This window comes from Anas acuta, chromosome 7 (assembly GCF_963932015.1).
Source record: "Anas acuta chromosome 7, bAnaAcu1.1, whole genome shotgun sequence".
NCBI lineage: Eukaryota > Metazoa > Chordata > Aves > Anseriformes > Anatidae > Anas > Anas acuta.
In genome coordinates this window covers 33,977,369-34,002,088 of record NC_088985.1, presented here as the reverse complement: position 1 = coordinate 34,002,088, position 24,720 = coordinate 33,977,369, and the positions used below count along the sequence as shown (strand labels likewise).

General features: G+C 39.5%; 3 protein-coding genes across 8 annotated transcripts in view; 1 reads left to right on the top strand and 2 right to left on the bottom strand.

The window, feature by feature from the left end:
• The window catches only part of ACADSB (acyl-CoA dehydrogenase short/branched chain), a 16,637-nt gene extending 7,336 nt beyond the window's left edge, over positions 1 to 9,301 (bottom strand). The window contains exons 1-7 of one of the 4 annotated variants that reach the window (XM_068689070.1): positions 9,147 to 9,301; positions 5,822 to 5,984; positions 4,829 to 4,929; positions 3,823 to 4,029; positions 3,182 to 3,352; positions 1,672 to 1,797; positions 1,189 to 1,281 (exon numbers count right to left, since the gene is read on the bottom strand). In XM_068689070.1, coding sequence (XP_068545171.1) covers positions 1,189 to 1,281; positions 1,672 to 1,797; positions 3,182 to 3,352; positions 3,823 to 4,029; positions 4,829 to 4,929; positions 5,822 to 5,984; positions 9,147 to 9,191 — 906 coding nt within the window. In that variant the 5' untranslated portion in view covers positions 9,192 to 9,301. The other 3 variants (XM_068689073.1, XM_068689072.1, XM_068689071.1) reach the window with 3 other exon arrangements.
• IKZF5 (IKAROS family zinc finger 5) lies at positions 9,187 to 21,416 on the top strand. 3 transcript variants are annotated; one of them, XM_068689067.1, is made up of 7 exons: positions 9,187 to 9,316; positions 10,437 to 10,502; positions 11,171 to 11,266; positions 11,556 to 11,719; positions 12,016 to 12,198; positions 15,101 to 15,202; positions 16,214 to 21,416. In XM_068689067.1, exons 4-7 carry the CDS (start codon positions 11,587 to 11,589, stop codon positions 17,155 to 17,157), a joined length of 1,362 nt encoding a protein of 453 aa, XP_068545168.1. In that variant the 5' UTR covers positions 9,187 to 9,316; positions 10,437 to 10,502; positions 11,171 to 11,266; positions 11,556 to 11,586; the 3' UTR covers positions 17,158 to 21,416. The 3 variants fall into 3 exon arrangements, with proteins under 3 accessions (XP_068545168.1, XP_068545170.1, XP_068545169.1); XM_068689068.1 differs by lacking the exon at positions 15,101 to 15,202 and having other exon boundaries at positions 9,198 to 9,316; XM_068689069.1 differs by lacking the exons at positions 12,016 to 12,198; positions 15,101 to 15,202.
• On the bottom strand, positions 17,357 to 24,720 carry PSTK (phosphoseryl-tRNA kinase). The gene is made up of 5 exons (XM_068689074.1): positions 24,345 to 24,720; positions 23,933 to 24,161; positions 23,477 to 23,552; positions 22,918 to 23,011; positions 17,357 to 22,705 (listed from the first exon to the last, which is right to left on the bottom strand). Exons 1-5 carry the CDS (start codon positions 24,709 to 24,711, stop codon positions 22,494 to 22,496), a joined length of 978 nt encoding a protein of 325 aa, XP_068545175.1. The 5' UTR covers positions 24,712 to 24,720; the 3' UTR covers positions 17,357 to 22,493.

The window sequence follows — 24,720 nt, the reverse complement described above, 5'->3', positions numbered from 1 at the left end:
GCTCATTATTTTTTAAACCTATCACTACTGCAAAACTAAATCCAGTACTACAGGGCTTTTGAACTGCTGTTCTTGTCCATTCAAGTATATTTATCATAATTAGAAGGTGCCAAAAAAGTAGTAACTAAGATATAACAACTACCTGGCCTTAACTTTTAATTAGGTTGTAAGTCTAACTTGGAGTAATTAAAAGAAAAAGCCAGACCATGTATTTTACTGCCAGAACATCTATATTATTTATATCTCTGGGAACACAGAGGCCCACAGCTCTAGTTTTTAAATGCCATATCCGGCAAAGTTTAATCACAGATAATTTTTAGAAATGATGGAAAAGCCAACCTATTTAGCAGCATTATACATTGCTATGTGGAAAGTCCAAATTTCACAATGACTCTCTGCAAGATGGAGCAAAAGGTAAGGAAGATTGGTACTACAGATACATCACAGCCTATACAGCACAACTACATCCACAGCTAAATACAAAGAAAAGATCACTTGCAAAAGCAAATTCAAAATACCAAAGCTTGTCATAGGCTATTTTATTATAAGGCTGAATCTGATTTACACTGAAATCAGCACCAGTCTGAGATTTTACAACAGAATGCAACATTTGGAAGTAACTCCAAAATCAGCAAATATTTTCTCTAAGATGCCATAAGGCACAATTTTCAAACAACAATGAACTAGAACATTTCTGCTACAAAAGTTAATATTTACTTTAAAAATATGTTGACTTTTAAAAGTAAGCTGTTGAGAAAACATCAGTTAGCATAAGGTCACATTTAGCAATCCCCTCCAATTACAATTGGAAACATTAATTTTGTACATTTCACTATGTTAAATTGTCCAAAGAGCCAGTCTCCTTCAAAAAATAAATGTGCATAATGGGAGATAAAAATGTTGATACATTTCCGTAGCAGTAAGTTAACCACCAAAGACAAACTAATTGCCATTTAATGTTTTCTAAATCTATTGCTTGTATCACCAAAGGAGAATTTTATCATTTGCAGTTGTTTCTGTACATTACTGTAACTTAGACACAGGGACAGTGACATCTAGTGGCAATACAGTTTTTAATAAAGGATTTCCTAAACACTTTATTCTTATTAACTGTAAATACTTTGTAAGTTTCCATCCAAATTCAAAGTCATACACTGGTTGTATCCCATATTAAGCAATGTTACCCACCTGTGCAGCAATACCTATTCTGCCTCCATTTAGCATTCCAATTGCATACTTATAGCCTTGCCCCACCTGTCCAAGGATGTTGGTCGCAGGAACCTAAAGAATAAAACCACTCGGTTATTCCTGTTCTATTCATCTTTGCAACTGCTAGAAGTGTTCATAGGTGAATTAGTGTACATTTTGTTTAATGTTCCCCATAAATGACAGCATAAAACATAAAGCAGACATTTGATTCCTAGAAATCTGATTAGAACATTCCCTGGCACACATGATTATAAACTGACAAAGGAGAGAAACTATCAAAACTTAGAACTCAATCCCCCTCAATGCTTTTGAGAATTAGGGAGCAAATAGCCAAAGAAAGACAAATGATGAAAGGGTGAAAAGCAGGAAAAGAATTGGGAATTTACTTAACACTCTCCTTACTTGTGGTCAAGATCAAGTCATATACAAATTATGATTCAACAGCTAAACAGCTTACAATACCTTCACATTTTCAAATGTTACTGGGCAAGTAGAAGATGCTCTGATTCCAAGCTTATCCTCCTTCTTCCCTATGTGTAGGCCTTCTGTGTTGCGATCTACTATGAAGCATGTAATTCCCCTGTATCCCTAGGATGAATTAAAAATAATCAAAAACTTTTTTTTTCTACTAGTACTAACAAGTATATATAAAAACCAAATTCCAACACTGAAATTTTATACCTGCTTAATGATACATTAGTAAATAAAAGTCACCATCACCTGCTCCCTCTATGTCTACTAATTGCGGTTTAATAAGGCCAAAGTAAACCCTTCTATTCCACATGGAAAACAGAAAAGTCTTAGAAGTTCTCTTGAGAAGATAGGAGACCAGTACTACGTAACAGGAAGGGCTGTAGTGCCTGGCTGTTCTGAAAATCACGCATGCAACAATACACAGATTGTACAGCCAGTCTGGCATCTCTATGGACAGCATTTCCCCCTGTTGGAACCGCAGGGCAACATTCTACAGGGCCTTAGACAGAAGCATGAAGTGCTCCGGGCCATGTTCTCATGTCTTCCTGTCTCTGTCATCCACAGCATCTCCTCTTATTAGGAGGGGAACACAGTGAGGCAGGAAACAACCTGTGGTTCTTGTGGAAGAGTTGCGTCTTATTAAAGAGGAGACTGCTCTTCAAATCTCACCTTAATGACAGCCCACCTCACCAAACAGGAGCTGCTAGTGCAGAGTGTACATTTTGGTACACAGATCTATGGTGGTCTGGTCTCTAATTTGTACCGATGTCAACTGTTACTTAATCTTTGAACTTCAGTGACTTTTAATATCGTTCTTGAACGTTTAAATGTAAAAACAATTTTCTAACTTTAAGAAGACAATGCATTATATATTTAAAAAAAGATTTATTAGAGTTTTAAATTCTAATTTAAAATATAAGTATCTTCAAATAATTATTTTAAGTAAAATTGCTGTACTCTTGCAGTACAGCATATCTTAAAGTCTTTAGTTGATTTTTCTGAGTCTTCACTAACTATATCGAAATTGTTAAGTGACAAGACTTGAAACGTGCATATTCAGGTATGTTTTTTTTTTTTTTTTTTGCTTGTTTTGCTTTTTAACCTGATCATACATGTACTTTACTACTATTGTACACTTGTTAATTACCAAGTACATGTAGTCTAAGCTCCGTTTTGCCTCTTACGAACAGCAACTTGTCTGTTAGGTCAGAAGTGCCACAATCTCTGTTCTTCCATTACTCAGAATAATACCAACGCATGCTGTGCTCTTCATCTAAGCAATTATGATTCTGACGTTTTTATTTTCCCCAATGGGAGGAATTTATTAAATTGCTCAGCAAGTTCTTTATTTTTGTTGGGAAATATTTTAAATGTTTGTTCTCAGCTAGGAAAAGGTACAAATAATATTAACCTTTAGTACCAAATTATTAATATAAAATCCATAGTATCATATATCATCAGCTGTCATTGAAAATGCAATTGTTCTTTAGCAACTTACTGAGGCAGGATCTGTATTTGCCATCACAAAGAAAACTCCAGCATGTTCTGCTAAGCTAATCCACATCTTTGAGCCATTGATAATATAGTAGTCTCCCTTCTTTTCAGCACGAGTCTTCAAAGAAAAAGCATCACTGCCAGAACCAGCCTCCGACAGACAGAAACTGCCTATCTGTCAATTAAAGGGGGAAAAAAAATCATTTTACTTGTTTTTGAATATGTAGACACAACTTAGGAGTTACACAACAAAAATAGTTATCAGCAAGCACAAGCCTCTTAAATTCAAACATTTTAACTTACTGCCTCAAAGTAACTAAGTTTCAGATATGGAAATTAACAATACAAACACTGCATTTACATGTCTCATACATGCAATTACATGTCTCATACTCAAGTGCTCTAAAGTTCTTTTCCACAGTAAATTAACTTTTAATGACACTAGTAACACCCTTTCCACTTTTACCTCTCAGCTACTGATGACAGGATCTGTATCACCCCAGATCTCATCTCTAACAGGCATCTCAAAGTTCACACACACAGATTTTCCAATGCTGCAGTCACCCCATTTAGTTACTGAAAAAACACGCTAATGCTATATAACTATTGAAAACTATATTTTAGTAAAGTGTGACTATGACTCACTGTATCTTTAGACACTTTGGGCAAGTAAGTTCTCTTTTGTTCTTCTGTTCCGTATGTGGTAAACAACCTATTTGTTAGTGTATTTTGGAGTTCACATAGAAGAGCTACAGCTGGATCAACTTTGGCCAATTCTTCTACCACCAATATGACTGAAAAAAATGAAGCTGCAGTTCCTCCATATTCTTCCCCAAGCTCAATACTCATCAGCTGAAAGGTAAAAGATGCAAATATGTCAGTCTTTCTCATTAGTTCTCACCAACAACTTGTTAATCTAAGCAGACACTTAGAGATTAAAAGAAAAACCATAGAATGTTAATATTTCTAGATCCTTCCCCACAGACCCAGCTTCCTTCAATACCCTTAAAAAACTAACAATTTATCAGAGAAGTTGATAAACAACTTAAGCAAGAAATAATGAACAAATGCAGTATACAGGTCAATCATCACTGACTAATTTGATTGCATTCTGCAGAACAATGGCAATCTCTAACCTCGTGACGAATATTTAGTCGTCATTGTATAAAGCGATGTTCTCATCACAGACAAGCTTTATTTAGGTTTGATAGCAGGAAAGGCTACAAGGAATGATAAACAGGTTATCTGCAACACAAGCCCTTGTGGTTGCCCAAAATGAACACAGAGGACTCTCGATATCCTTTTCCAGCAATGCTTATCAAAGTCGTGCTGGTTCTAGGATTCTATGCAATTTTGTTTATCCAGGGGGAAAAAAAAAACAAAAAGAGGTGGGCTAGAAAAGGAACTCAGGATGAAGAATGTGCTATGGGAGTGGTAAGATGGAAAGAATATCACAGTAAAAGATGGAGAGAGATAATGCAGTAAAAAAGAAGAGAAAGTTGCCCCAGTGTTGATAAACTCAAAATTTTCAACAATTCATCGGTTAATTTGACTTACATCTCTCAATCTAAAAATCTGAAAAGCAGACAGCTAGAAATCCCTATCAGCAGTGTCACTTTCTGATTAAAAAGTTAAGTAAAAGTGTGCAGACCCCTTGTTCAAACAATCCCTTTATTACAGAGTCTTCCATTTTCGAATTCTCATCCATTTTTTGCACCAAAGGTGCAACTCGTTCCTGAGCAAATTTTTTCACTGTAATGAAAAGAAAGAAACTGTGTAAGTATTCTAACACTTGAGGATCAATATAACAGTCATATGATATTTCTGAGAGGTTATGCATATATTCTCTGACTCTCCCAGACAATTTAATAAAAGGACAAGTTGCCCAAGTGAAACAGAGCAATGTGCCACAACACTCAATTATCATTGCTTTCTGAACTCAGACACAAGTCTGTGAACTGAAACAAATACTTCCTATAGACTCAGAAATTTCAAAAGCACCTCAGCAACACTTACATGACAGTAATTGACTAAAAAAAAAAAAAAAAAAAAGATAAAAATTACTTCAAATACACCCCTTATTTTGTTAGCTGTATCCTGTTCTTTATAAATTTAATGTACAGTTTGGGAAAATGGTCTCAGGCTTTAAAACATATTGAGTGTACAAGATCCTGTAAATAAAACTATTCCTGTTCAGCCTGAGCCTATTATAAGCTCTTTCCCAAACATACAGGTTCTCAGTCTTTCACCTTTGCCCTGAGGACTCCTCTTCTTCATGCAGGCCTGCCTGCATTGCAGACACACGGATCGCATCTGTCACCATTCTTGGTATACCTGAAATCTCTGAAAACCAGCTGGAGCAGTTACCTGTAGCTGAACTAAGTGCCTGAGAAAGGGCACGAGTCAATGTCAGGCAACTTCACTGCTGCGACAGCAACAGCTTTGAACAGTTAATATTTATTTATGCAGAGTAAACTGCGCTATGGTATGTGGAACTGTGCTATGGTAGCATGGAAAAAGAATCGAAAGAACGTTACATTCTTCTCTTGTGAATGAGAGCAGTTTTACAATTAAGCAAGATCAGACAAAATTTCCCTTCTAGCTAAACATTTCTGAACTTTTAGCCCCACAAAAAAATAGGTACCCATGTTCTTCAGCATTGTTTCCTCTTCAGTGAATGTTTGAAGCGGAGCATAGACAACTCCATCACTGTCTAGTTTTGGCGCAAGTTCTGATTTGGAGGATCTAAAGACGCATGGAGAAGCCCTCCACGAAGCTGCCAAGTATGCTGGTATATTTCTTTTCAGCTGTTGGAAACAAATACAGAACATCAGAACAGTTAATACAGTTTGCATCTGTAGACTACTTTAATACTTCACATATTAATACCGAAAATACTTAATAAATACACTGGGTAGAACAGAATAGGAAATATAACTTACACTTAATCTACCTGATATCTATTAATACAAAACAATTTTCTTTCTTGAAGTTTAACACTTTATGCTACAAAATATTCAAAACATGAATTTTAGTCCGTTTTAATTTTTGTGGCAAATAAACCTCACTGATAGTACTTATTTTTGAAGACAATTTTGCAAGCGTGCCGCAATATTCATAGTATGAAATGTATACTTTGACAGAATTAATCTCTCTACTGTATGGGGAAATGCATTTTCTAATGATTTTCTAAGATTTTGCATTGCAAAACCTTAGAAGCAATGAACAGAAAGCAGCTTTCAGGAGCAAGCTAATATTGTGATTGTTAAGTGGGTGGACACAGATAACGTGACAGAATTAGTTTTGCATCTTGGAAAGCTATAAACTACTTAATATTCAAATAATTACTCAGGTAGGTAACAGCATGCGTTAGAAAGGAGCCCATTTTTTGGTTTGAAAGTTAATACACTTTCTAACAGTAAAATAAGCTCTTAGGATTTAAAAAAGTTAGTATAACAAACGTGAGCTAGCTCAAAAAGTAGCAGGCTAACAGTAACTACCCTGCTGCAAAACTTATTTTGCAGTATTGAAAAAGAACAGCTCGACTGCCTGACCTCAAAAGAGGCAAGACAGAAAAAAGGCTTTGCTTTCATAGCTCCCCAAACCCAACTAACTCTGTGGCTAATGTCTTAAGATCAGATCTTGCCTTGAGATTTCTTTCACTATTGCTATGTCAGTCTGAAGTGCAGGCATTCATTTCTTATCAAGACAACTGCTGACAGAAACCCCTTGTAGAGACACAGCTGTGCCATAAAAATAACATATATCTGAACATTCTCCTGCCAACATACATTTTTGCTAGCGTGCACTCTTAACCCCACAGCGAGCAGACTGACAGGCTGTGCTGTAAACAGACTGCTACTTAGCTCATAGAACGCAGGGCAAGTTTGCAGTACACATCGTGATAGTAGCATTCCTCAAAAAACAGCAGAAATTTTAGGGTCAGGAACTAAAATTTCTTTTGATCCTTCCAATAATTACTCTATTCCATGTTAGCTTTCAATACCTGTCACCTTGCTGGCTGAAGAACTGATATAAAACAGGTTGTGGACTCCTTTTGTCTTAGAGACAAGATACCCAAGTCTATTACAAGTAAGGATCTCCAACTTTATCACAACCAGTCATGCATAGCAAAAAAGAAAAAAGTTGCAGTAGAGAAGACAGATATTGCTGTGAAGATTCAATGTTCATTCATATTCAATGCCACTAGCCAGATAAAACAAATACCGACTAGCAGGGCTGATTCACAAATACCACATTTAGATGATCAGAAGCGTTAGATAATTCTAACACTTTCAAATGAAGACTAAGTTACTGGAGTCATCACAAGTCTTTGGAGAAAACCAAAATAAGAGACGCTTAAATAAAGGAAAAACTCCAAGGCAACTATGCTCTTGAAGCTGTCAGTGAGGAACTGGTTACACACAGAACATCCACCTATGGTAGGAATGCTCAAAACCTAGATGTGCAAAACTATTAAACATTTACCTGCCTAAGTCAGTGTTCTTGGTAAGGTCTACGAGGGAAAAAATATAAATATATACATATATATACACATGCATTTAACACAATGAGCTTCCTGAACAGTTATAGGACTACAAATCACACATAATTCCTGCATATAGAATGCTTCTTCCACTACTTTATTTCCAAGTACAAAGAAAAAAGTATTTTTCTTTCATGGTGGCATAACCAGTGACAAACCATTGAGTACATTTCATCAGTACTGACAATGAGCTGCCAGGAAAAATGCATAGCTCCCTTTTAAGAATACAAAACTTTTTGAAAAGCTGCAAGTATGTACGCTCATTATGCAATAAGCCAGCACTGTTGAAACAACTGGTAATGCTCTGGGCATCACCTGTACTTTCCTTTATTGCACTTGAAGCTGGGATGCAGAATTACCAACCATGCAGGTGAACACATTGCTAAACACATGCAGAGCACTCTACCCTGTGGGAAGCACAGATTTCATCGTCCAGAGAAAAAATAACAGATTTTTCTCATATGTTTTCAGGAAAATGAGCAGCAGCTCAGCAAGGACATGCATGATTGTGCGGAGCTATACTGGCTGAGGTGACCTGCCACACGCCTGGCTGGCACATGGAAGCTCTGCAGGGTAAATAGTTCAGTGTTTGTTACAGGTTACAGCCTGTAGAGGTGTTTGCTACAGGTTACAGCCTCGTAGAGATGGCACTAGGCAATAAAAGCAATTATTCATAACAGGGTTATCTCAAAAAGTCTTAAAACCAGCAGGATAACCCTGAAATGAAACCTATACTGGCCACCCCCTCATATTCCTGTGGGTCGCCACTCTGTGCATTTCACTCCTGAGTACCAGCATGGTGTAGAAGCAATTGGTTTTCACTTCAATATTTAGATTTTTTTAAGAAATCAAATATTACTGTTTACAATTTTATTCTTAGAAATCATACAGTCATATACCATTGCAAATTCAGATAGGTAACGTGCATACACACTACTCAAATGCCCTGATACCACTTCACTGCTTTTTCCTCCTTTTTTCCTGCAGGTAAGGCAATAATTTGTGCTTGTTGAAGATTCAGGCTGCCTGCCCTACTAAAAGCATATATTTGAAACGTGGTTGTTCCTGGGCTGCTGATAAACCGAAGAAAAATCAACGTTATCTCAACTCTTACCTTCACCTCAGCTCCCATAAAAAATTACCTTATCAGTTTCCCTTCACTTTTATAATCTGAAGCTTGGTTTTAACGCCGGCGGGCGCGGCAGCAGCATTAAGACACGAATATTAACACACGAAACAAACCCCACAGCTGTTTATTTCCCTGAGCTCCTTTCCCCGACGACTCTTCCCCATAACACGACCCCAGCCAACCCCTTCCCACCACGGGCACCGTGCCGTGGGTTCGTCTCCTCTCTTTCCACAGCCTCGTCGCTCCCCTCACCACCCTCTGGCAGCCTCCAGCCCCCCTCAGCGCGGGCTTCACCTTGGTGGCGCCGCTCCTCAGCCACCCGCCTGCCGCCGCCGCCATCTTGTGGCACCGCCTCCGTCTCGCGAGGCTGCGGTGGGCAGGGCCGGGCCGGGCCGGGCCGCGGGAGGCACAACAAAGATGGCGGCGGCCGGGGGCGGCGGAGGAGCGGGGCGGCGGCGGCTGTGGTGAGCGGCGCTGCGGGGCGGCCCCGGGGCCTCGCCCGCCCGCTCCTGACGGGCAGCACCCGCCTCGGGGAGCCTCGGGGTTATATCGGGAGGGAGCGGCCCCCGTGGGCGGGTGGGTGGGCGGGGAGGGGATCGTTGGTGTGGCCGTGTCCCCCCCGTCCCCTCGACGGCGGCTGGTCCCGGTGCTGCACCTGCGGGCGGCCGGCGCCGCTGGCCCTCCTGTCGCCTGAGGGGGTGGTGACGGGACGAGAGTCCTTCGGGTCCTTCGTGTGCTGTGCTTCGCGTTTTAAGGCGTCTTTACTGGAAAAGATGAGGTTATGTCAGAGATACAGCTCCCTCTCTACCCCCCTTTCCATTACATCCCCCCCCCCCCCCCCGATCCCGTTAAAATAAAACGGGATGCGCACACGTAATCACCCTACTTTATTCTCCAACAACCGTAATTTCACAAGTAAGATCGAGGTTCTCTCAAATGCATCGCTGCTCGTGGCTTTCTGGTACCCAACTTGCTTTCTCCAGCTGAATTCTTTGGGCGAAATACTCACAAGAACGCCTTTCGTCGAAGTACATCCTACAGCACCTCTCCCACCACAAACCCAGCCTGTACCCGCTGTACGTGGAGCAGGCAGAGCTGTCTGCGTGGAAAATGCTCTTTGTAAGGAGAACCAAAAGAATGCCTGACGTTATGGGCCCCCTTTCAAGGGCACGAAATGTGAGCCCTTCTGCTCAGGTTTTCTGATCATTAAAATTGCAGTTACTATCTTGCGGTAGTGACACGGCGAGTGGCTGTTCTTCACTGAAAAGGGAAATTATAAGTTGTATATCTGCTTTTTTTTTTTAAAAAAAAAAAGTATCACGGAGGGTTCTTATGTGCATGCGGATGTAGAGTTTTGTTGTCAAATTGTGGTAAATTACCTACACTAAAATAGAAAAATGGATGTCTACAAATTAAGTTGGTGAGATGAAGGAGGATCCCTCAGAATACTGTCTATTCTCAATCTCATTTCTTAACTTTATAACTTACTAAAAGATAGCTTGGTCAGGATTCTGCAATAAGTTGTTCTGTAGTCCTCTTCCATATCTTTAATTCATGACCTGATATCTTTCTGTTTTATTGCAGGAGACACCAACAGATGGAACACAAATTGACTTAAGCCTACATGAGGCTGGTGACACCGAAAAAAGGGTAGGCAAAATTCGCCTGTAACGATGTGTTCAAAACTAGTGCAACAGTATTAATAGCAATGATAGTTGAGGGTACCTAGGTATGATGTGAAAGAACATATTCATCTGGATACAGAAAGTGAACTAATGCTTGTAAATGACTTTGAAAGCATGGGAGAATGTGATTAAACATGATCTTGACCTCAGAACTGAGTTTTTGTATGTCACCTTTGTTCTGAGTAGTAAGTATGAGAAGACAAAGATATTCTTATTGGAAAGTGATTCTGATTATAATCTGCAGGAATAATAATAAAGCCTTTCTACAAGGCTTCTTTCTGGCTTTGCTAATCATGCAGTCACTTCCCAACATGAGACTGCATTACAGTTGCTATGACTGAATTCCCTGGCTCTGGGTTTTCTGGAGCCAGTTGTTCACCAGAGAAAACGTTCAAACTATCAGTGAGATAAACATGTCTTTCTGTGAGATAGATAGAGTGGACAGAGTCTTTGACATACTTTTGTGAGAAATGTAGACGTTCTAATAAAATTCATAGCGGTGGAATGTTAGAACTTGTCTTCCAAAATATGTACATACATATGTATATATAGTCAAGTTCCGTTCTTAAAACCTGTGGCAGTTGGGAAAAATAATGAATTTATTTCCTTTATTTGTTTTTTTCTTCCTTTCAGGGAAATTGGGGAAGCTGTGTTCTGTGCTTTCTGTCTGACGTAATGGGAGTACATATTTGAGCATGCTTGCTACTTAGTAGGAGAAGTAAAGTTCAGGTACAATCCATTTTAAAATACGAAAAAACAAGTCGAGCAGTGTCTTGTTGACATTATGTCATTTTATCCAAATTTATATAGTCCTTATGTTACTGTTGCTGCAAATTATTTCCACACTAATACTTTTTAATGATCTTTAATGAGTTAAGAATTCTGAAAATCATATCCTTGTGGTTGTCAATTTAGGCACAATGCATGGTAAAAATAATCCCTCACTTTGAAAAGTTTGGTTTTATGATTGCATTCAAATTCAATGAAACTCATGATTTGAAAATATTTTTCCTTCTAGGCATAAGAGGTTTTAAACTTAAAGAGTGAATATGGGTGAAAAGAAGCCAGAACCTTTGGACTTTGTAAAAGACTTTCAGGAATATCTTACACAGCAGACTCACCATGTAAATATGATTTCTGGATCAGTTAGTGGAGACAAGGAAGCGGAGACTCTTCCGGGAGGTAAGCTGATTTCAGTGCTACGATTTTTTTTTTTTTTTTTTTTTGAGAAGGACTGCACTGTTTACATTCCAGATAATTATTCACGCTACTGAAATTGTATGGAAGCACTTCTAGGGGTAGTTTTCACATCATAAAAGATGTGTGTGTACCTTTATCTTAATCAGGGCTTGTTCCCACAGTTCTGTATATCTGATGAGCAAGGGCATACAGAAGCAGCGATGTTTGGCATATTCTCACAGCACAATAGCTAGTATCCCAGTGATTCTCTATTGAAATCTCTGTTGCGTTATTCACAGCTGGGACCGAAGGTGATCAGAATGGTCTGGATCATCCTTCTGTTGAAGTTTCACTGGATGAAAACTCAGGAATGTTAGTGGATGGGTTTGAAAGGACATTTGATGGAAAATTAAAGTGTCGATACTGCAACTATGCCAGCAAAGGAACAGCACGGCTCATAGAGCATATCAGAATTCATACAGGTATGCAATATTCTACGGTACTTTGCTGTGAGACATGGTGGTATTAGCTCAATGTTATGATTTGCGTTGTGAGCAGCTGGCATCATCAAGCAGCGTGACAGTTCTTAAGGTTATCCCAGAGTTAGACCTACTCCTTTTTTTAGTGCCCGCTTAGCTTTATTGTTGCAGACTGCTGAATTTGAAGTAAGTATATATGGGAGTAAAGTTCAGCATGAAAGCATTGATGCTTTTGAAGAGCCATAATGGTAACTTCGAGTTTTTCCGTGGTAATTAGAAGAGTTAGAAATGTATACGCTGCCACATGGGGGCTGTTCTTTCTCTGCTGTTTAATTAGGAAAATATTCCTGTTTTGCACAACATTGTGGATGTGAGAGTACTAAATGTAGTAATACGGGTGAGCTACTCAAGTGTGAGGTCACATTAAATAAGTCATTAAAGAGAGTAATAAAAAGGAGAAAACTACTTATGTGGCTTGCTTAAGTGCATTTGCCACTGTTGAGTTTTTAAAACTGAAAAGCAAAGCTCACAGTAAAGATAAGAATACCCGAAAGTGTTTGTGAAGTTAGCTCTAACCTCTTGGCAATTGAGAGAAAATAAGTGAAAGGGCCTTTTAAAGTCTGACTTTGGTGTCTACACAGTATGTTGCACTGATATGGAATACTTTATGGCTACTGATTATGGCAAAAAGGGGCTGGGGAGGAAGTCACGTTCTGCAAAGGATGAGAGTTGTTACAGGTTTTCAGTCTGTTGTGTATAGGGACTGTCCAAAACTTCCAATTCTCACTTCAACTGTCTTGTGTAGGAGACATTCTGGGAATCACTTTGAAGGAAGCTTATTGTAGAATCTTGGATGTAATCCTAAATCTTTTTAGGTACAGTTGTTGTTAGTCAGATGCTTGCTTTACTGTGAACCATTGTTTTTACATAGTAACTCCCAGGATGTGCTTTTGGGAAGTCAGTGCTACTTGCATGGTCCTGAAAGTGTTGACCTGTTTTTACAGGGCATAATGGGATAGAAGATGGCAAGCGACTAGAAATCAAGAGTTCTGGGGTTCAGACTCAGAAAATCTTTTAAGTTATTCTCTAGTGAATTTTCATTTTCAAATTCCCAGTGGAAATGTTGTGCCCTTTCAGTAGGGGATAAAATACCGTGGTTTGTTTACCTGTGTTTGACACAGTGTTAACGTAGGGCTTGCTGCCCACCTGCAAAGCAGCAAGGTGTTTTGGAACTGTTTTTTTTTTGGCAACAGTTTTTGATAAATCAATTACAGCTTCACCTGCCATTTGCCTCAGATGGTATGTGGACAGTGAGAGATTTTTCTTTGGATGGCTTTACTCTGTGCAGTGCTATTTCTGGGCTTGTGCAACAAGGATCATGTAGTAGGAGCAACTGTAGCAGTTTAGGATGAGAAATGGTATTTAAAGATGCAGAGGTAACATCAACTTTAAAATTTCATGTCTTTTTAGTAGTGTATAGCTATTGCCATCTAAAAGCTTGCATCTCTAAGCCCCTAGTCAGTTGTCAACATGAGCAGATGGACTGCTAGAGCTGTGATGGGAAACATAAATTGCTGCTAGAAGATGTTGGTATTGTATCGTGTGTTTGCTGATTCTTGAGCTGTCTTTAATGGCTTGACATGCATGGGGTTCTGCAAACAATGACCAAAATAACGTGTTGTTACTTAACGTTAAACATCATATATCTTTGCTGTACTAAACAGCAAAAATAATCTTTTCTTTTGCCAAGTATCAGAACGTGGATGAGGCTACAGTGCCAGCATTCCTTCTTATACTCTAGAAAGTTGCCTACCTTTTTTGTACTCTCAGATCTTAGGTGAGCAGTTCATTTCTGTTCTCAAAATGCCTTCTTACCCTGCTGCTGTTTTAGGAAGCGAAGGTCACTTAGTGGCTTGAGTTAGCAGACCATGATCATTTCAGTACGGTTGTGATATGCAAAAGCAAGAAAGATTCCAATTAAAAATTGTGATGCTGACAAACATCCTCAAAATTTATTGACCCAGTGGTAATTATTCAGAAGCAAGCCTTCTTTTTATAAAGAAAGCCCTTTTTAGTGCAAAAAATAATACCTTGGGTTTCTGTCTTGGGTAATATCTCAACTTGTAGTATATGATATTTGTTAACATGATCCCAAAGTGGAACTTTTGGGTAGTAAGAAAGACAAACAGCCTGTAAAACTAGCACTGCTTTGTCGGCTGCTTTTTGTTTCAAATAAAATGGTGGCTCTGAATCCAAGTTTTGGGAAACAGTGGAAGAGTGGAGCTTTACGTGTGGGATATCTGTTCCCAGTGTGCTCCTGCAAGCGTTGTCAGTATTGGAGAGTGTGTGTGTGACTCGTTTGATCAGCAAACCTTCACAAAGGCCTAAGGAAAATGTAGTTGACTTGAAGATATGTATTGCTGTACTACAAAGTCATGGAGGATGAATGTATTTCAGTTTCAGAAGGCTAACTAGCAGTGAGAGAAGGATCCAGGGGATATCAGCCTACTGTACATCAAAGAGCTTCTGCAATTTGGATGCATCTTCACACGGTGAATGCTTTATAAACAGAACACTGGTACAGACGTTTTTGATACCTACTGAAATACCAGTGGCTTCCTGGTTCACTTCCCTCTGCCAGTCTGCTCAGTCTTATCATACAGACAAGAATCTCAGGTTGCCAGAGAGAGCTTTTTCTGCATTGTCTATCCTTTACCTTTTTAACAATATGTGTGATATCCTTAATTTTAATACTGCTCTGCATGGTGTCCTGATGGCAAGGCTATTTTGCCGTTCCCTTTAATGGCTCTTTCAGAAAGCCCCACTTTGTTCTGTTGTACACAGCCAGGGAACTCCAGAAAAAGGAAGGTTGCTCTTTGTTTTGTTTTGTTTGTTTCCACTTAAGGGCAAGGAGATCCAAGACCTGAGTGTGGTTTTGCTCAGAAGCATGGTGAGGAAGCATGGCAAAGGGCTAAGACATGGATTGCATGGACTATGAAAGCTCAGAGTGAATCAGCATTATAATAGGGAAGTGGTAGCTGACCAGTAGCCCCAGAGCAATGTAAGTAAACAGATAACCTGCAAGTGCAGCGAGCTATCTGCTAAAGCAATGATGGCGCAGGCACCATCACACAACCATTATTAAGTGTACCTTAGAGCAGAATTAAATTCACGCAGAGTCTAACAGCAGTACGATTAGTAGTTCACCAGCTGCGGTGTATTAAGGGCTTGTGACATGGGATGCAAATCTTTTTCTGTGGAGTGAAAAAAGAACTTGTCTGTGTGAATTGCCTTTCAGAATACAGGGAGTTTGTTTTAATTACATCATTGTCTGTACCAATCTTTACATGTGTATCTGAGTACGTGTGTATGCTCATCAGAAAATCATAGTTTCAGTTGGTACAGAGTAGCACAGAAATCTCTTCCTTGCTTCTTGAGGAGCCAGTGATATACAAAAAAATAATCCTTTACTCACTACCCCTGATAGTGGTAACTCTTCAGCCACAGGATTCTTTTTGAAAATTCAGTTCTTGTGTGTCTGCATGTATACATGAGTTACTTAGATAATAATTCCAGAATGTTTAAAAGTAGAAATGTTTGAAACATAACAAAAGAATACCCTCCCTCATTGTTTAAACACAGTTACCAGTAAGAAAATGACAATACAGACATTACTATAGCTTAATGCTTGTGTGCTTTAAAGGTGGGGTGGAGTTTGGATCTAGTGAGAGCACCACACAGACATCACTGCATTCAGTGCTCAGCATTGTTGCTGCAATTCCTACTCAGGTTACCTGTTACGATAGTTCTGCTCACAGTTTTTTGATGCTCTCTCACTTGAGAGAGGCAAACATGTCTAACTTCACTCCACTGTTCCACCAAATACCCAGCTAAAGTCAAGACTAGCAGCAATTCTGAAGCTGCATTTGAACTGATTAGCAGCTCACAGTTAGCTACTTTCTGTTCCATGGAAAGCTTTTTTCAGTGAGATGCTGTATTATCTATTTTAATTTTCCAGGTGAGAAGCCACATAGATGCCATTTGTGTCCCTTCGCATCAGCTTACGAACGCCATCTGGAAGCGCACATGCGATCACATACCGGTGAAAAACCATACAAGTGTGAGCTGTGTTCCTTCCGCTGCAGTGACAGAAGCAACTTATCCCACCACCGGAGGCGCAAGCATAAAATGGTGCCTATCAAGGGTACAAGGTCCTCCCTAAGCAGCAAGAAAATGTGGGGGGTTTTGCAGAAGAAGACCAGCAACTTGGGGTACAGCAGAAGAGCATTAATTAATTTGAGCCCACCTTCCATGGTGGTTCAGAAACCGGACTACCTTAACGATTTTACTCATGAAATCCCAAATATCCAGACTGAAGCATACGAGAGCATGACAAAACCATCCCAGAGCAGCGGGTTGCCAAGAGATCCGCAAGACCTTATGGTAGATAATCCTTTAAACCAGCTATCTACGCTAGCCGGACAGTTATCTAGCTTGCCGCCTGAAAACCAAAATCCTGCCTCTCCTGATGTTGTTTCCTGTCAAGATGAAAAGCCTTTCATGATGCAGCAGCCTACTGCACCTGCAGTCGTTTCAGCTGTGTCGGCAAATATTCCTCAAAGTTCATCTCCAACCAGCCCAGACCCCCGGCCCGCACACAATCAGAGGAACTACAGCCCGGTGGCAGGGCCGAGCAGCGATCGCAGTGCCCACACCAGCACTCCCAGCATAAGCAACAGCCAACCAAGTACTCCAGCTCCCACCCTGCCGGTTCAGGACCCTCAGCTTCTGCATCACTGCCAGCACTGTGACATGTACTTTGCGGACAATATCCTTTATACTATTCACATGGGGTGTCATGGATTTGAAAATCCCTTTCAGTGCAACATATGCGGGTGCAAGTGTAAAAATAAGTATGACTTTGCTTGCCATTTTGCAAGAGGACAACATAGTCAACATTGAGAACATGCTTTCATTTATTTTTTTTTAACATATGACAATATATTTTTCATACTTGCTGAAGGAAAGCTTGCACGTTCCCGTAAGGAATCTTCATGTTAAACAATTGGAAAAAGGAGGCAAACTTATTTCTTTGTTGTCATAAAACTTGCCAGAGGAGTTTTGTATAACATGTGGTTGTTATTTTATATTTAGCCTTTCAAAAAAAAAAAAAAAAAAAGGAAAAAGCAAGTGAAGGTGTTACATGAATTGGAATGCTTTAAGATGTTTTGGTTGCTAAATTTGAGTTGCTTGCATTTAAAATCCCAATAAACATTCTACAGATGTAGAAGCAGAGCACATGTCCAGAAACATAGGATGCAATTACAAGATTATTTACTAGGCAAGATAAAATGTTAACCATTAACTATGAAGGGTGAATGCAATGACACATGTGGTTACTTTGGAGACACACTTTTTCTTAAAAACTTAGCTACTGTCAAGCTGAAATCACAAACAGAAGCAATTTTCACGTACAAATTCAATTGAATTTAACAGTTAACTTTAATCTGATTAAGGTTAGTATGTTTCTACTTGGTATAGCACAAACTTTTCATGCTGGGGCTCAAACACTTATTTTTAAGACACCTCACAAAACAAGAATACAAAGGTTATTGTTAATTAAACTCTGGTAGGAAAAAAAGTTAAGAGCCTGGCTTTCACTAGTTGTATACAGAAAAATCAAACATGACAACTTGTTTTAAACTACACAGATTCAGTGAGACTTTAACTGCCTTAAACTAATTTGTACACATATTTAAAATTTGCACAATTAGTCTTCTGTCTTGCTGATAGGAGTTCTAATAGAAACAAACAAGAGGTTTACGAATTAAAAGTAGTTTGTTCAGTTTTACCTTGGGCTGAGCTACAACTGGTAGGTTGCATTTATGTTTGAAAGTCATGGAATCTAGGTTGTTGTAAACTTCAGCTAACTTGGAAGTCAGTTTGTCTTGTCCCCTCCCTAAATTTGTTATCCTTTTGGTGTGCTAGAAATCAGGGGAAGAGGTTGTGCTTTATTTTTTTTTTTTTAAACAGGTCATGTAGTAGGCAGGCAAAGGAATACTGGCTGGCTACATTTGGAGTCATTGTGATTAATACTGTAAGTGGCAAATGGTCACTAAAGATGTACACAAAGTCCATTGCACACGTTTATTTTTTTTAATTCTGTACATCTTACTTTAGAAGCACCTAGGCTAATGGACAGGCACTTTATATAAACCTAAATAAAACATCCTACTAAAATTAATAAAAGTTCTTGACATGCTACGTAGGAATTTGTAATGTTTCAAAAAAGGGAAGAACTGTTACTTTTCCCATATTTAGACATGCACTTTTACCTTAGTTTGTCTTACCTGAGACAAATTAAAGCTTCCCTGATATTTTTCAGCAAAATATGTCAGAGAATATGATTTGTTAAAAGTAGGAAGAAGATTTGATTAATGTTCTGGAAGTCAGAGGCTGCAATCTGAATAGCAAATGTTTGGGTTATTCAGATTTGTATTGTCATGGGAGCTAAAGCTCCAATGGAAGAACTTACGATGACTTCGGTGTAAGATCAATATGCAGGGGAACAAAATGCTGCTGGAAGTGTTGACATCGGAAGTAATTTTCAGTTGAATGGATTAGAAATTTGGGAACTGAATATGCTTCTCTAGATCTTCTTTATCTGCTGTTGAATTTTCCATGCTGAAATTACTAGTTGAAGGAACTGGATTCTTGTCCACACCTAGTTAAGGGGATTAGAAATACTCCGTTTCAGTGTTTGCAAGGCAGTGAAGGTTAAGGGTAACGTGCTGTCACTCCTAAAAATGTTTAATTTTCTGGTTTGTGTAACTGAGAATATAATTTCCATTTCACATAATGACATTCTTTATAATCCCCTAATATCCCTGTGTTGCTTTATACTTTTAAAATTTATTTTCAGAAGGAAAACAGCAATTCTGTACACAGAAACTGATATGCAGAGGACCTGGAGTCATCTACTTGCATGGCTTTCTGCATGTTAAAGACTACAGTAAAGTTGACTAAACTGAAATTTAGTTGGAATTTATTGCTCCTGTACAGATTTTGTAACAAGACCCTCCCAGTGAAAGAACAATGTAGAAATGATAGATCTTTTGATCACATTTATACCATCGACAATCTAAATTTGGCTAAAATACTGCATTAGAACCCCAAACCTTGAACACTGTTACAGGTAGTAATTTATAGAGGCCATTTTCCTTGCCTTTTGACAGATGCTGTAAACTTTTATTCCTAGGTTTTAGCAGTTAAAAGGAAGCTGCTTAAATTGTTTTGCTACAAGGAGTAACTTCCAATTCTGAATAATGCAGATTGCAACACCAAAGTTATTCTTGGTTCATGGCTCCAGTCCTTGTCCCTCTCAGTACTGGTAGGGAGATTAACTCTGATGTGCACAAATGTTGGGATTTCATTCTTCCATTCTTTCCATCACTTTTGATCTATTAGGACTTTCATTGGCAATGCCCCCAAATGTTATAGACTTTTCTTTTGGTGTAGGCTAATGACTTGGTGATTTAGAAAAAATGATTTCTGAACCATAATTCCCCTGAAAGAAATTTTAGGTAGGAGAACGGTTAGGTCACTAACAGAAGGAGCTGCTAGCAAGAGGAAGCCTGCATGTCATTATTGAAAAGGGGATCTCTGTTGAGGGGGAACATATTTTCTTCATAATAGAACTCATGAAAAAAAAAAAAGGCCCCAAACCTTGCAAACTATTCTGTAGCAGTTTTTTAATACTGCTGACTTAATATCAGTTTCTACTTCGGATTTCCCCAAAAAAACTATCTTGAACATCTGAAAATGAACAATTACAAAAACATTTTTCCTCCCTTCTGTGTGCAAGCTCCCCTTTGTGTGGGGGTGGTTTGTAGGCAGCAGCAGCAGGCTTTAGTGTTCACTGCTTTATCCTCCACCAGATCTGTGGGGTGGATCCCTGTTACCTGCTTAGTCCTTCACAGAGTCAGCTTCTGGACTAGGATTCCTAGTTTTTCAGCCTAATACTGTGCGTTCAGTTGTGCCAAACTACACCTATTTCCTTCCAACTACCGAGTAGGTTTGGAAAGTATTTTCATATTAGTTTTTTGTAATGCTGTACATACTACTTACTATAATTTAAAGTGCAGAGTTAGTACTGGAAAATTGTTTTAGAGCATTATGATCCTGACAATTCCCATGCACAGGTAGGCCTTATTCATTCAGAGTCAATGTCAGGATCTGTAGGAGCAAGTCCTCAGCAGGACTTTCCATATTGAGTTCTCTGTGCTACACTGCATTAACTTAAACAAAATAAATGAATAATCTTTATCTTTTAAGGTGGTGATTAGCATCTTGTATTAACAGGGAAGTTTGGGAATGAGTTAATTTTTTTCTATAGTTTGACTCTGTTAAATTCCGTAGCTGCAAAACATTAACTTTGTGAGTTTTTTGTTTTTATTGTAATAGATTGTTTTATAGATTTGTTGACATTTTTAACATGCACTATTTATAGCACTCGTAATACAGATTTTGTATTTTGAGAAGGAATATTCCAATGAGCACGCAAATGTTAGATTGAATATCTTGGTAGGTTATCTCAGTTAATACTCTTAAACCTCAGTTAATACTCTTACCAACTGTGAAGCAGCTAATAGGGAATAATAATAGTTTGTTTTTTTTTCACAGATGCAATGTTTAGATAAAGTTAATTTTGACATAAAATGTTGATTGGCATTTTTACATGAAACTTCAAAGATGTGTTCCAACATTGTTTCCTAGCAAAATGATCTCTTGCTATGTTTTCTGTTACAGAATGTTTTGGGGTTTTGCTTGTTTGCTTTTTGTTTCTTTTTGACGAAGGGAATGTAATTTAGAAGTCTTCACTGGCAAGTTTTCTATTAATTTTAAGCTTCTTTGAGAATCTACAGCAAATGGATGTTCTGCTGCAGGAAAATCTATCCCCTGCTGAAGCATTTTTCATTGAGCAATCTTTGTGTATGTGCTTCTGAGTACCTGCTTTGTTAATAATATGTATTTCAATGTAAAGAGCATATTTTGTATGCAAAACCGAAACCTGTTAGAGTTGTATTTTACAATTTTATTGTGTAGTGAATGTTTTCAGAAGACAAGGTTAATTCTGAAATAACTTGACTATATCTAGTGCAGTTCATGTTGTGGAGCTTTGCTTTTGTAAGATAAGAATAAAATAACACTTTCTAATTAAATTGGTGATTATATTATAGTAATTTTTCCCAACAGCTGGAACTGGTGAACTGGTTGTGACACTGGGCATCTAAGGTATGGCAGTTAGCTTTTGAGTAAGCAAGGAACAGTACATTGATGTTTGTCTTATTAATTGAAGATACTTGATTTTAGAACTGAACCAGGGCATTCTTGTTACTCTTTTCCACTGTTCATCTTTCATGTTTGTTCATCTTCCAAGTGCTTTGTTTCCTGATATTCTGATTTCCTTATTAGCAACAGTGCTTGCATGTCTGAAAGCACAATTTCCATCACAGTAAGGTAGTTGTCACTGTGCATGGAATTTATATGTTATTCTTTACATCTTTGAAGGCAGCACCAAATTTCAAGTTCCCTTGAACATCCAAGTTATTCCCACATGCGTGCACACAGTTCCCATAATCTCAGTTTAATGCATCTGAAATCTTTTGTTCTTTGTAGAGTTGCTGTGAGGGAAACAAGTAGAGAGCATGAGAACCTGATCTAAAAATTGGACTTGAGAAACTGAAGCAGTACTTCAGTGGAGCTTAGGTGTCTACATGCTGACGTTGGAACTACAGTTCACTGTCAACCCACCTCATGCTTAAAACGCTAAACTTCACCTCACTTGCTTTCATACCTTCCCAGGCACAAAAGAGCTGTAGGAACACTCAGCTGCATGTTTTGAAAGAGCTCGGCAGGTCTCCATCCAAGCTGCTCTTCAAAACCACAGTTGGATGATGCTGTGAGAAAGCTGATCCAGCTTGAAGTTGGTCCTCTTTGAGGGAAGCTGGACTTGATGACTTCTTGGTGTTCCTCCCAGGCTAAACTTTTTGAGATTCTGTGAAATTTAAAACCTACGGATGGCTTCTTGTTGGCTTGCCCTGTGAAGTTGAACATCGTGCGCTAGCTTGTGTTTCTGTTCTGTAACATGGGGGCAGGAGTTATAGGCAGCTTCCTTCTCTGGAGGCTTGAGCTCTCAGATATTTTTAGCAGTACTGTTGAAACAGTACTCTGTTTTTAATGCTTTTTATTCTTAAAAGCAATCCATCACTGTCATTTTTTTTAAATATACTCTGTAATTATTTTAAAATATATTTATTAACTACACTGGTTGCCTCACGTTGGAATGAAGAAAATACACTTGTTGAAAGTACACTCTCAAAAGAGTGATTTTGTTGGCCAGTTTCATTTTTCAGATGAGTTTCTTGCCGCAAATCTTCCAAAAACGCTGCTTTGAGTTTGTTGAGTTCTTCTGCCAGGCTCTTCATCTCACTTGGAAGTACATTTTTATCTTAAAGAAAATGAAAGCCAACATCTTTATATTAATTTTTAAAAAATAAAATTGATAGACTTTGGCTCACATTCTACAATTAACTTTGGCAAGACTTCTGACGGATACTGCCTCAGCCACACCTGCAGGGTTGGAATTCCAGTTTACTCTGAGGGAATTCCACAGGTTTAGTCTTACATTGCCAGCTAGCACCTACAATATACTTCGCATACCTTTTGCCTCCTTCATTGTTTGAGAGATGACTCGTCGGCATGTCTGATCAGCTTGATGGACAGTACTAGCAGCACAGGCCACTCGATCTGCTTCCTAGCCACAATGGCCAAAAAAGTGAGAACACATGCAAACATGTTAAATTCATCTAGATTGTTACCACTCTTCAAAGGCAAGAAACGTGAACACTAACTCAGTGTCCTGCACAGTGTACATATGCTCCTTTCAATTCTGAGGCAGAGTGCGACTGTCAGACACGTAAGTGACATTAAGAAGTGAATTTTATTTTCCTAAGTGAGACACGCCAGCTCCAAAAGGTATTCTAGTTACTGCTGTTGAACAGTATGCTTAAAAGTAGTTCAGACTTGATCTTAGAGGTCTTTTCCAACCTAAATTATTCTATGATTTCAAATAGGATCAACTTTTATGTACATGGTTTTGCAATCAACTGCTATAAATCAATCTCAGTTTTTGTCACTGGGATGATCTGAGTACAATTCACAAATAAATTCATTCACTATTATCTGAAAGAGGAGTGACTTTTAAAACAAATACTTCTACCTTCTGCTCAGTATTTTCCTCATTTTGCTTCACTGGATTTTCCAAAGCAGTGGCCAGCAAATTAATTATCTGTGCACTGAGGAAAAAAAAAAAATAGAGAAAAACACTGATCAAACAGGTTTGCTAAGATTTTTCTTTTGTACTGATACTTCATGGCAGAAAAAAGGCAAGTTTTCAGTTATGAGGCAGTGGGTTAATCTTAGATAGCAAGTTAGGTGAAAAACAATTACAAGTTAAACCACAGCCACAACCTCCGATCTTAACGTTTCAGATGACGTACATGAATTCTCAACAGTTTGGAAATTGACTTTTGTGTTGATTCTGCAATGAAGGATGGCTGTGAGTTCCCAACAAGTGACGTGTGTCATGTGCAACTGCCAAAGATTGCCACATGGAGCGTTTTTAAAATATTGTTCAGATGCAGTAAAAAAGCCTGTTTGTGGAAAGAGAACTTACTAACAGCCCTTCATCAATACCGCATCATACTCATCCTCTGAGGGGCACTCAGGACTTTTCAGGACCAGGCTGTTCTGCTCCCAGGCGTTTTTCCTGGGGTCTGGCGGTTCAATTCTCGTTGCCATCAGCCGAATCGTCTCGTCAGGGAGCGGGTGGCTCCTCAGGCGATTCCTCCGCAAGCACTGCTCCAGCGGGCCCTCCAGAAATAACTGGCAGAAGCTCAGGGAATCTGCGAGAGGATAAAGGGAGAATTTTACTTTATGGCTGCGCAAGAAGCAATTTCTGAGAGAAGAGCTCCGTGAGCGCCAGCGGTCTCATAACCCAGAACGCAACCTTAGGACGCCTCAGCAAGCTAATGCCGCCCCAGCAGCCTGCTTTTTGCCCCAAAAAGCCGACAAGGAAGCACGATTACACTTGCGAGCCAGCTGGTACACCTCATATCGCATGCTCCGGTAGTAGAAATTGTCATCCAGGACGATGCAGAGCGGCCGGGGGGCGGCTCCCGGCTCCGGCAGCCCCCGCTGGGCGGCGGGGCCGGGCGGGCTCCTGAGGCGGCGCTCCAGCTGCCTCAGCACCTCCCTCCGCCGCCCTTTCCAGGTGGACTCCGGCGGGCCGGGGGCCTCCTGCGGGATCAGCTCGTCGTAAACCACCACGGAGCAGTCCCAGCCCTGGTGGGACGGCAGGAGGCGGCTCAGGGCTCGGCTCAGCGTGGACTTGCCGGCGGCCGGCAGCCCGCACAGCAGGCACAGCACCACACGGCTGCCGCCCGCCCGCTCCATAGGGCTCTG